General features: G+C 29.2%; 2 protein-coding genes across 2 annotated transcripts; one reads left to right on the forward strand and one right to left on the reverse strand.

Moving 5' to 3' along the window:
• Nucleotides 1-209: 209 nt before the first annotated feature.
• LOC143220573 (prefoldin subunit 1-like) lies at nt 210-591 on the reverse strand. The gene is given in 2 exon segments (XM_076446193.1): nt 210-362; nt 364-591. Coding segments are annotated over 2 exon segments (381 nt in total).
• A 1561-nt stretch (nt 592-2152) lies between these two features.
• Nucleotides 2153-6589, forward strand: LOC143220569 (nardilysin-like). Its single transcript, XM_076446188.1, is given in 23 exon segments — nt 2153-2400; nt 2495-2577; nt 2720-2901; nt 3002-3115; nt 3171-3194; nt 3196-3226; nt 3229-3366; nt 3441-3593; nt 3596-3645; nt 3720-3890; nt 3952-4066; nt 4069-4294; nt 4371-4468; nt 4471-4870; nt 4929-5079; nt 5176-5233; nt 5236-5315; nt 5383-5443; nt 5446-5759; nt 5835-6129; nt 6132-6344; nt 6419-6450; nt 6452-6589. Coding segments are annotated over 23 exon segments (3375 nt in total).
• Nucleotides 6590-13578: the final 6989 nt, after the last annotated feature.

A 13578-nucleotide genomic window follows, 5' to 3' on the forward strand; every position in this document is an offset into this window, starting at 1 on the left:
ATACATTGAAACATTTAATTAAAATTATATATTCGCTATTATGATTCATTTTATTCGTTAGTTTATATGCTGTAAAATAAATACAATTTAATGTGTAAATCCAACAATATGACAATGCAACAGTGAATAGAGTAATGAAAAATAAAATATGAAACTCTTTTTAAAGCGAGTAATAAGACAATAATATTTATAGAAAGATAGAAAAGTTATTAACCGGACGTGTCTTTACTCTGTCTTTGTTGGAGCAATTCCCTAACATTGTTTCCACATTCCTTTAAATTTTGTTGGAAATATGTTTTATTATTTTCTAAAGTTTTCACTTTCTCGTCGGCATTTTTCATTCGTTTTTTAAGACCGGCTTTTTATGCTCTCCATATCATCCAAAAGAAACATTCTGCCAACGGATTCGTAAGTTTTCGTATTCTCTGGATAGGAGGTTACCTCTTTCATTGTTAGTTCAGCAAGCTGTTTGGATCGTTTTAATTTGTCGATCTGCAAATCCGCCAATTTTAACTTTTGCGTAGTATCAAACACTTTGTCGTGTAACTGTGAAAATGCTTTTATAAGCTCCTCATCCGATTCTCTTGCCATTTTTCTGCAATTATTTCAAGAAGTATAGGTTAAAAACAATATCTATTCCTTAGGTCCAATCGTCTTAAATGTAAATTTTTATCAAATACGACAAAATTTAACTGTTTGATAAAATATAATTAGTTTGTTATTTTTTTATATTATTACTGTACAACAATATAAAATATATGTTAGTATACCTTGTCGATTCCACCAAGCAAGTTTACATGAAAACTTCAAAATCGTTTTGTATTTCACGCATTCGTATTTGGGATCGTTTCCAATTGCGCTACAATATTTTATGTATACAGAGTTGTATTGTTATTTCTTATAAATTGTTATTTATTTTTAATTCAAATCGTTGATAAAAAGGCGAGAATTATGATAAAATTATACATCATAACTATTTAAGTTATTTTAATTCTGATAATGTTTTTATTCATTTGTTTTCTTGTTAACATACTTCAGTTTTAGTACAAAATTATATTATGAAAATATAATCTTTATAAATGTTTGTAAGGTATTTATTAGTAGACAAATATAATTCTGAAATTAATATTATATAAGTTTATAAATGATACAAATAAGTATCTAATATTGAATAAACAAACGTAAAATTTCATTCATTTGAAACATATGAATCACTCTTGTAAGTTTACTTAAACCATTTCTATTCATAAAAGGTGCACCTTACATCGTTTTAGTTTTTTAGCAGCATAAACTATAAGAGATTAGGAAATAAATTAGAAAGAGACTAACAATTAATTTTAATAAAATGAAAGTCGAAACTCTCTAATCTCTAGCTCTTAATTTGTGCAAGCTAGTCTTAAATTTCAATTATATTATTTTAATCTATTTAATACGCTAGTAAAGATAGATAAACAGATTAGATACGTCAATTAAAAAAATTATATTCTATATAAATTTACAAATAGATAAAACTTTTATCATAGATTTTTTTTTAAATCTGCAATAATATTTGTTTTATTTATGAAATAAAACTTATTTATTCTTGTAAAATTTATGACAATTTAAATACGTAATTCGTGAAGTAATTTGTATAAGAAAAATTATTTTTCATATTTACGAATTATTTCACAAATAAAAAAATGAAATAAAACTTATTTATTCTCGTAGAATTTGTGATAATTTAAATATGTAATTCGTGAAGTAATTTGTATAAGAAAAATTATTTTTCATATTTACGAATTATTTCACAAATAAAAAAATGAAATAAAACTTATTTATTCTCGTAGAATTTGTGATAATTTAAATATGTAATTCGTGAAGTAATTTGTATAAGAAAAATTATTTTTCATATTTACGAATTATTTTATATTATATGTCGTATTAAAAAGAATGGTATGTTTTCATAGAAAAGAAATTAATCTTTCAAGAGGAATATTGATCTTATAAAAGAAAAATACAATACAAACAGATGACATCGTAATAAATTAGAGCACAGAGTCGATGTGATAGTGGAAAATAGGTTGCTTCGTCATACATGGTATCGGGTTTGCGGAGATATCTTTTCACAAAGATTCTCCAATGTGCGGATAAAAGAACACCTTACGTATCGAGAATGCTAAAAAAATCGCTTCAAAGTCCACCTGAGAAAAAATTAAAACCAAATCAAGGCTCGGTTAATTTGATTAAAAATTTGAACTTTTCTACTGAACATAACCTGGATACAGACACGATGATCATTGACAAAATGCAAACGGAAAATCAGCCACAGGAAAATTCTGTCTGTGTTTCAAAACAATCACAAGCGAAAGTTACGTATTTAGAAACACCTGTTAAATCGGAAAATGACATGAAAGAATACAGGTAAAAGTAGTAAAAAAAAATGTCGAATGGAACATATGTTGAGTTTTTTCCATTTTTATTTTATTTTTAATAAATAGTTTTCTTTCCCATGTAGAGTGATTCAATTAGAAAATGGCTTAACTGCTCTGCTAATTGCTGATCTACACTCCTATCAAGATGACAAAAATGATGATAAAGGTAAAAGAAACACATATGTATTCCATAAACAACTTTATTTATATTAATAATTTACTTTGTTTTAATTTTCTTATACTATATATTATCTTTATACTAATCTTTTAAATGATTTATAAAAGTATAAATATTTGGTACTTATCAGTGGAAGCAATATCTACGGTAAATGAAGAGGAAGACGACGAAGAAACTGACAGTGAAGAAGATGAAGATGATGAAGAAGAGAGCGAAGAAGAAAGTGACTCAGAGAATAACCAGTCAGACTCTGATAAAGAAGTTGAAGATTCTTGTACTTACACCAAACGAATAAAAAGAGAAGAAAAAATGGTATCTTTTATCAAAATATGCCATATATAATGCTTAATCTATATAAAATATATCAATTGTTAATATTCTTAGTGTGCTGCTACGCATGTTTCTTACACAGGCAGCATGTGGATTATCAGTGGGTGTAGGAAGCTTCAGTGATCCACCAGAAATTCCAGGTTTGGCACATTTTTTGGAGCACATGGTTTTCATGGGATCGGAGAAATATTCTCAGGTACTCATTCAAACAAAAATTTTAATACACTTGTATTTATAGTAAGAATTTGCAGGAAAATGATTTTGATACATTTATTAAAAAAAAGAGGTGGATCGGATAATGCCTCCACTGATGTGAATTAACAACCTTCTACTTTGAGGTACAAGAAAAACATCTTCTATCTGCACTTGATCGTTTTGCTCAATTTTTTATTAAACCTTTAATGAAGAAGGATGCTATAACCAGAGAACGTGAAGCTGTAGAAAGTGGTATATATTACAAACCATTAATACAATGTGATTTAATTACTTCAGAAAATAATAATGTTAGATATTGTATATAGAATTTCAGATGGCCTTACCCTCCGATTTTTGTAGAGAAGAGCAATTATTTAGTAGTTTTGCTCAGTTGAATCATCCAGCAAGGAAATTTAGTTGGGGTAATTTGATTACATTACGAGATAATGTGACTGATGAAAAACTCTATGAAGAATTGCATAGTTCAGAGAGCGTCACTATAGTGCTCACAGAATGAAACTTACTATACAGGTTGGTTTTATATTGTCCAAATTCAAAATCTGCTATAAAATATAAATAATATTGACTTTCGAATTTTATTACAGGCCAGACTTACACTTGATGTATTAGAAGACTATGTGATACAATGTTTTGCAAATGTACCAAATAATGATTTACCACCTGATGATTTTACTCAGTTTAAAGGGGCAGATTCATTTGATACACCACATTTCAGAAAAATTTATAAGATCAAACCTATAAAAGATGTCTGCAAAGTATGTCTTTATACATTTAAAAGTGGTAGCAATTTTAATAATGATCTTGTTTTATTTACAGGTTGAGCTAACATGGGCCATGCCACCCCTTCATGATTTGTATAGGAGTAAACCACATCAATATCTTTCCTGGATTATAGGATACGAAGGCAAAGGTTCTTTGAGTAGTTATTTAAGAAAAAAATGTGGTGTCTTCAGATTTTTAGTGGAAATGAGGAAAGTGGCTTCGAATATAATTCAATGTACGCGCTGTTCAACTTGTCTTTAATGTTGACTGAGCAAGGATATAATCATCTGCCAGAAGTATTGAATGCCGTATTTTCATTTATCAATTTAATGCGTAAAGAAGGACCACAGAAAAGAATTTATGATGAAATCTCTCAAATTAAACAAATGAATTTCAAGTAAATTAAATTGTTTAATAATTGTTTATTACAGTAATTAAAATAATTGATAGGAAAAAAGTTTTTTTCTTTTTAGATATGCAGAAGAGTCTCCATCAGCAGAATACGTGGAAGCTTTATGTGAAAACATGCATTATTATCCACCTCGTGATTACATCACTGGATGTGATTTATATTTGAATACAATCCAGAAGCTATACAAGCATGCTTAAATTATTTAACACCCAATGACGTAAACATTATAATTTTTAATAAAAAATTTAATGATGAAGAGTTTGATAAAATAGAACCTTGGTTCAAAACCAAGTACACAGATATGGAGATCCCTCAAGAGTGGATAGAATGCTGGAAGACTATTGAACCTTTCCCTGAATTTCATTTACCACTACCTAATGTGTTTCTTACAGATGATTTCAGTTTAATTACAATACCACCTTGTGTGCCTAAATATCCCACGAAAATCCATTCAGACGAGATAACCGAAATTTGGTATCGGCCTGATCCGAAGTTTGGTTTACCTGAATGTTATATGTATTTTTATATTATATCACCAATGGCTGTTTGTTCATTAAAAAGGTAAATCTTTAAAGTCGTAAAGCATAATTTAATTTTACAGAAATAATTAAAATTTTAGTGCAGTTTTGATGGATTTATTCCTTGCGATGTTAAATCAATTATTAGTGGAAACATTATACCCAGCGACAGTTGCTGAATTAAATCACGATATTTACCCGAAAGAGAAGGGTATTATGCTTAAAGTGAATGGATTCAATCAAAAATTACCTGTAAGTAGATTTATAATTGAAAAATAAATTACAATTTTTTTTTAAATAAATTACAAAGTTTCTGCTAATTTACTGTTTTTTGGTTTATATTTATAGCTTTTATTGATGAATATTGCAAAGTATATAGCTGATTTTCCAACATTAATAAGCAAGGAATTTTTGATGTAATGAAAGAAGAACAAATTAAAGCGTATTATAATAATTTTGTAAAGCCCAAAATATTAGTTCAGTAAGTAGTAATCCTTACAAAGTCATAAACAATAAAGGGTAAATAAAAATTTACATTTTCTTTTACTGTTTCAGAGATGTGAGATTATCAATTCTATGCTGGTTCACTGGATGGCAGCGGATAAACACGTTGCGATCATAATGTGGAATTTGCTGAATTCCAGAATTTCGTTAAACATTTTACTGATCACATTTATATTCAGTCTCTAGTACAAGGAAATATGGCCAAGGATGATGTGATTAAAAACGTTCAGGAATTCGTTAAAGCACTTAATTGCGGACCATTGTTGCCTAACACTATGCCACATATGAGAGTGGTGCAAATACCAGTTGGATCGCATTATTGCAAAGTAAAGAATTTTAATAGTACGGATGTAAACTCTGTAGTGATAAATTATTATCAATCTGGCATTTCATCCATCAAGTTGTTAGTCATTATCGAATTATTAATTGTAAGTATAAGTTTAAATTCTATTGTTTTAAATTTATCGTATAACTAATAAGTATTTCTATTAATTTCAATACAGATGATCATGGAGGAACCTCTTTTTAATCAACTGAGGACACTGGAACAACTTGGTTACAATGTTTCTTGTTCATTAAGCGATACCTTTGGTATTCTTGGTTATTCCATCATTGTGTATACTCAAGCGGATAAGTATAGTACTGAACACGCGGATAACAGAATAGAAGCTTTCTTAGAAATGTTTAATAATATTCTGGAAGAGACATCGAAAAAGGATTTAGACAGCGTTAAAGAAGCAGTGATAACATTGAAACAGTGTGCGGATATACACCTGAAAGAAGAAATTGACAGAAACTGGCGGAAATTATAACTGGAAATTATATGTTTGATAGAATAGAGAATGAATTAAATATGATAAAGCACATCACGGTTGACGAATTGAGGGAATGGATAAAGTCTCACACAGTTAATGGAAGTAATTTTAGAAAATTAAGCGTGCACGTGGTTGGAGTTGATAAATCACTTGAGACGCAGAATAATGGAAATGAATTGCATGTGAATGAAACTGATTGTAAGTAATTATTTTCTATTAAGTTATGCATCTCATATTTAATGAAAATCTTGTTCTAATATTCTTTTTTACAGCTAACTTAAAAATAGAAAAACGTGGAAATGTAAAAACATTCATTGATTTACATTCCTACCGTGGAAAAGACTGACAAATCTTTGGTTCACATCACTGACATTCAGGAATATAAAAACAAACTGTATAGTTATCCTGAAATCACATTACTTTATGATATTAAATTCCTTTAACAAAATTGATAGTCATATTTAAAAAACTTTTCTGATAAATAATAAACTGAAATAAAAATGCGAAAAATATTGTGTATGCTGTTAATTATTTGTTTTACTTCGCTTAACTAAATTAGTATTTAAGAAACAATTAAATTATAATTTTAATAATCCTCATTACAATTATGTTTTTATAAAATAATAGAATATTAATTTAGAGAGTAACATATAATTAAATTAAAGGTAGCACATAGAGATAAAAAGGTATGGATATAAAATGGAAGATGAACTTATAATATAAAATTATTTTTTACTTTTTTTATAGTTCTTTAATTGTATTCAAGACATGACAACACGTTTCAATAAATCATTAAACTTCCGAAAATGTCAGCCAACCATCTCCGAGAACCTCTCATACGAACAGCTTTCTTTACAAAACTTTACTGAAAGTTTGTTTCCTTTATTTCAAACCGTGCAGTATGTTCTGCAAAGCTTTTCATTATTTTCCTTTTCAACTCAACAGAGAATCTCTATGAACCATTACCATTCTCTCTACTTTGCATGTGTGTCGTGTAATTGCATTATACAAGAAAAAACGAAGATAAATATATATATGTATATTTATATATAGACACACATATACATATACATATATATATATTTTTTTATTTTCTTTTTTTTCATCAAAAGAAACAAACTTAAAATATCTGTCATTGGAGAAACTTCTCTGCTTGTTGGGGTAAAGAAAAAAAAGATTGTTCTTTGTTTCCCAATACACAGCTATTATTTGTAAATGATTTTCCCTTTTTTTTTCATTATTAAGAAAGAAAGATGTCCTTCATTCAGTTAGCAGAGGAGTTGTATTCCAAAGAACAGATTTACAGCAAAATGTCGATGCAATTTGAATACTCTAAATTGTTACAACATCCATTAAAGTGCATTTTTCATTTAGTATTTCGAATAATTGTTGAATATATTGATTTTTTTTTGTTTTGTAGTATTATAGAGTTGCCACTACATTTATACAATGGTTACCTCCTACTTTCCAAATATGATCCACGCTTTAAAAGTACCTTAAATGTGACTTTTTTTTTAGTTTTATAATAATTTTTGGTTGCCTCGTGTTTTCGCCAGCACTGATTCTTCGATTTATTATGTTCTTTTTGTGATTTGCCTTTAACTTCCTACACGCCCGTGTCTAAATTAACGATATGAAAATCTTCAACTTGTTTTATTTCTTTAAACACGCAAAGAATTAAATTTTCACGCTCTGCTTTTTTCGTTATCTTTTTCTTTTCCCTTAAAAACATATCTTATCCGGTTTTCCAACTAGCAAAAGCATAGAATCAGCTCTGCTTGACACTAGACATGAATGGGGTATATGTTACAACAGTAAGTTACAAGATAGAATAATCCAACAAGAATACATCAATGTGACTGTGTATTATAGAAAAATGCAACGACTAAATGAGTCGGCTAGGTAGTACTTAGAAGTATAACAAACATATCTGTAAATTATCAACTAATATAGCATATGCTGATTTACGGTACAGAAATCTTGCACATCATTCTGTGTCAACTTCTACAGCAAATGTACATGAATAATGTTCGCTGGCTTATATAGACGTAACATTAAATCATTATACTGCAATAATTCTAACACTGTTATGCCAACAAATAGCAGCTTGAAAAAGTATTATAATTATATTACATTTGACAATAAGTTTTTTTACTGTTTCAAGAAATATAGTAACCACCTAGCGACCCATATAGGTTGAAAATAACTCGATCATTGACAAAAATTATAGCGCACGTACAATTTTACTTGTACCTTTTTCTTCACACTCTCGTTATACAAACACAAAGTGTACTCACTGAAGGTTTTACTTATTTTGTTCGCAAAAAACTGCTCGCATTTCATGCGCTATACATTTAATCATCAATTACTTTGACTTCTTATATATTAGAAAAACAAAAGGATAGTAAAACAGAAAAAAAAACAAACGTACAATGATTATAAATTGTAACCATACAATGATTACCCGCTGTATACGCACTTGGTATTTTAATCATTTTATCTTTTCTTGTTCTTGTTATTTCCTTTAGCTATGAAAAATAATAGCAGAATATACGTTATGTAATATTTAATAAGAATATATAAGGACGGGGCCCACATACATTTGCAGCTACATTGATAAGTGTTTAATTCGTACTTCATCTTTTTTTGGTTTTTATTTTATTAATACTTTTTATTTACTGTTTTTGCTACCGTACTTTTAATATACCTTGTTAATAGAGTATGCAAGCGAAAACTATGATAAAAACAGAAACTTAAAATTTACGTATCGAGCGTCACAACAACTCAATATCAACTTCACTTTTCCCGTTTTGGATTTTTCATCCTGGGCATTCTATATCTTTTTTCTATTGGGTTGATATCGAAAATCCTGACATCCTACTAGCACGGAGTTGTAATATAATATAACATTGTAAAAAAAGAGTGAGAAGAAACAAAAAAAAAAGAAGGTTCTTTTCGTTTCTTAATGCCCATTGGTTGCGTACTTCTATTAGAGATACAGTAATAAAATAATAATATAAACGTATTTTTCATTAATCTTTTTTTTTTGTGGAAATCATTTAAAATAAATTACTGAGATTAATGATCTGCTCCATTTTTATATGTTATATTTTTTCCCTATGTACATTTACATATATAGTGTGATTTTTGCAAGAAGACCTAAGGTTCTACTATAATGTGATTATAAATCAAACAAAGAATGAAAGAACAATAATGATAAAAAAGTAAGATTATAACAAAGAATGATGAAATAGCAAAGCAACAAAAGTTTTCATGACTTTCTTGACATTGAGAAACATGGTAAATCATGTATCTTGCTTAATGCTTAGCTTCTTGCTGCATCGACATAAAATAGAAATTTGCTCAAACAAAAAATATAATCATAATATTAATTGAAAAAAACGGAGAATAGTTCACTGGAAATTGACGCTTTGATTTATGATAAAAATGCTTCTATAAAGAAAAAAAAAGAAAAGAAAAATCAATATATATATATATGTAGTCGCTTAATTTACATTCTCGTTCAACCGTTTCTCACTTATTAAGCATTTATCGTCATCAATATTCCAGCATTATCATCGTTATCATTACCATCATTATCATTGTTACATAGCAAGAGTTTAGAGATGTGCCTTACTTCGAAATACAATTAATTTTCCGTTTATCTCAGTGACACATAATGTTCAAAGATCGAGTTTATAAATGGAACTTTTGTTTTTTTTACTTTCTAAATACACAAAGAGAGATTATTCGTTTTATGTGTTGGCTCATTTTGTTTCATTTTCTCACACGGATACGTCCTCTATCGTTAAAGTGGTATTCGTGGGCCCCTTTTTGTTTTACGTGTTTTATTATTTTTTCTTTTATTACTTATTACAACGAAAAAGCAGGCACGAGTCAGGCGCGTACCTGTACTTTTTACGTCGATCATTTAATCACCGTTTTACGTTTCCACTTCTTTCTTTTGCATTATACATTATATTTTATTATTTTTACGGTACTTCTGCTCTGTTGTATTGTTTTCAATAATATGGATTTCGTATATATTTGTTTCCTTTATTCATTCTTTATTTTTTCCCTTTTCCGTTATCTTTTTTTTTTTTTTTTCATATTCCGTATCATGGTTTTCTTTGCTTTCGCTTCAATATTTAGTACATTAAATTATTTCATTTCTTATGTTTATTGCGTTACCTCATATCAGTGCAGCAGCAACTGATTGTGTTGTGTACCATCATGTTTATACATATAGTTTATATATATTATGTCTTTTTTATCGTTTCTTTTTTCATTTTGCTTTATTATATATTTTGTATTCTCCGGTTTGCATTTATCAGGATGATCGATTTCTCAGAAAGAAAATCTAGCTTTACACAAAAGCGTAAAGTGGCGTTTTACTCTCAAATATTCCATCCGTCGGATCTGAAACGTCTCTCTGCTTCTAGTTTAACATTATCATTATCATTATCATTATTATTATTAATATTATTATTATTTATTATTCATTATTATTATTATTATTATTAATATTATTATTATTATTACATTGGTTAGTCATTCATGAGCGATTGGCGTCGTTTTAATTTAAATTGTTCAAGAAAGATACATGGCGATTTCCTTCTTTTCTTTCTTTTTTTTTAAATCTATATCGGTGCATATTTTATATATTATATATTGTATTCGGAAAATAACGTGTTTATGAATGTGTATTATTAATTGAAAGTCGTCGAATAATAGCAATATTCATTTTTGCTTCTTTTAATTTATACAATTTCATTCACGAGACTTTTATTTCGTTCCATTTCTCTTTTTTTCTAATCTTCATTATCTTTTTTAATTACATTGGAAAACTGTTTTTTTTGTTTTTGTTTTTTTTTTCATAACATACGCTGAAATAGCTCATATTGAAGCTGACATTTGTTTCTTCTTCTTTTTAAATATAATTCCTATTTTCGTGTTTTCTTTTTTTATTTTTTTATGTTTTTTTTTTTTTGTTTTTGTTCGCTTTTTTCTTTTGCAAGCAACTCAGAACTTTGAGAGCTTCGGAGACACAGAAGAATTAATGAGATTTTTTTTTATTAAATCGCGGATGTCAAACATGTTCAACATACCATCGTCTCTTTCTAAAGCACTTTTTCATTTTCATCTATGTTTTCTTTAAATCTTTTCCACATTCTCTGTACAATACCCTTTCTTTCTATGATCTTATTCATTCATTTTAATTCTCTCAGGCTCAGTTCAACCGTCGCTCAAATTATATAAAGTTTCTCATTGTCTTAATGCATTTTTTACGCAATAACAAATCTACAAAAATATAACATTTTTATCTTATCTCTCATTATATTATCTCAATAAATGGTTTTCTCTCTCACAATCGCGTTCTCTCTCGCTCTCGTTCGTTCTCTTACTCAATTTAAATTACCTCTGCACTTTAGACGCATATCTCCTTTCCATGTCATTTTTATTTACTCTTTCTCGTCTTATTTTCATTCCTTTCCATAAATAATCGTGTTCTGTCGTGCTGTCTTGTTTCTCTGTTATATGTAATATCATACTTTACTGATAAAAGAACCACCTCCCACCCTTCGAACCTCAATGATCTTTGATAGAACGTCGTTTCGACTATTCTACACATAAATAGTATTTTCTTTCTTCTTTTAACATGATGATCTTTTACCTTGAACCGGTTCCTCGCGTGGCAAAAGCGCAAAATAACCGGTCACCTCTTTTATGTACACCAACCTCACGCTGTCTAAAGTAACTATTCGTATGTACAATTAAAGGAGGGACACGTACATCCTTCCGAAAATATGCTACAAAAAGCACGAATTTCCAAAATTTTCATCTGTGCAGAAGAGGTAGCGGGGAAGACAAAAACATAAAGATAAAAAACATTTTCATGGAATAACGAAAGAAGAATAAATCTTCAAAGTAGAATTATTCCTTTACTACCGATTAAGATCCATTCATTCTGGCGATATAGGATTAAAACAAAGCAAAATGTAGCATATTTTCCAAGCGACATCGGAAGCACTGTACAAGAGTAACTCTTTCAGAGAACTTCGTCTTTCTTTTTTTGAAAATTCAAGCCGATTACTCTCGCAACGAGCCCGACGCGTGTCCACGGGTACATATCGTATTTCTTATCGTACATGGAAATTTGTAATTCGTTCAAAAGTCATTCATTCCTCTCTCCATCAACACAACAGCAAATAAATATATCAATCGGATCACGTACACGCGTGCACACAACCTCAATCCCTCATTTTGTTCATGTTCTTATACATTACACGCGTGTACGCGAACCGTCACGCGTTAACATCCCACGTTTATGTACATTTCTTATGTTTCTCTATGTGTTCGTTTTCACACTCGCGCGTCTTCAGCATTTTCCTCTCGCTTTTTCTTACCCCTTCTCTCTCTCTCACACACTCTTTCCTTCTCTCTTTTTCATTGTAATCTTCATGAATAAAACAATATTTTCACATTCTTTCGTGATACTCTCATTTAATACTATCTCAACATTCATACATACTCACACATCATATACATACTCATACACAATCAATCACAACGTACGTATAATATGCTATTGGGAATCTCTAATCTAAATCATATATAAATATATATTTTACCTATATGAAAAGCATCAGTCTCCATTTGCTAATGAATGTCTCAGTATTCTGTCTCGTGTTATCTATAAAACAGAGTAAAATTACTTGTGATACACTGTCCAGTATGTTTCGTTTATCTGTCCGTCTGTAACCGTCTTGGGATATATGATTTTTATCGGAAGTCTACAATTATAAGAGATCAGAGTACTGAGACTGTCAATGCGAGCATTTCATATAATACCGGAAAATATATATTTTCATTGTAAAAAAAATAATCACACTTCTTAAGAATTAAATACTTATAGCAGCTGACGACTTGTTCTCGTTCTTAGTAAAATTAGCGCACGCATACACTAATCAGTCGAGTTCATCCTTATGGTGATCCGAGCGGAGTAGTAATAGTCTAAAAACACGCTCGTGTTAGCACAAGCACGATTTCATTGTTTTTATTTTCTTCTTTTTTCTATCATGTTCATTTTCGCTCTTATCCTACACACTGAATGGTACGTTTGGCAGTGAGGACATCGTATCGTGTACGTCGGAAATGGGTCTACATCCTTGTGGTTTTACAATATCTTGACATCGCGTTAACGATGTTTTTTCTCCTACATTAGTTTAATTAGTTTGGCCCCATCAGAGCTTTAGACATTGTTGAGTGATTTTGCGCATAACATTTGAAAAGCCTTTTTCATCTTTTTCATTGTGCGAAAATTCAAGGCAATTTAGTTAAGAAATTTTCTTCTTTTCCTTTTATTTAATATATGAAACTTACACATAAAAAAAAAAAAAAAAGAAAAGAAAAGATCTAAAAGCTTTTCCTT

The sequence above is a fragment of the Lasioglossum baleicum genome, unplaced genomic scaffold (genome assembly GCF_051020765.1).
Source record: "Lasioglossum baleicum unplaced genomic scaffold, iyLasBale1 scaffold1215, whole genome shotgun sequence".
Taxonomy (NCBI): domain Eukaryota; kingdom Metazoa; phylum Arthropoda; class Insecta; order Hymenoptera; family Halictidae; genus Lasioglossum; species Lasioglossum baleicum.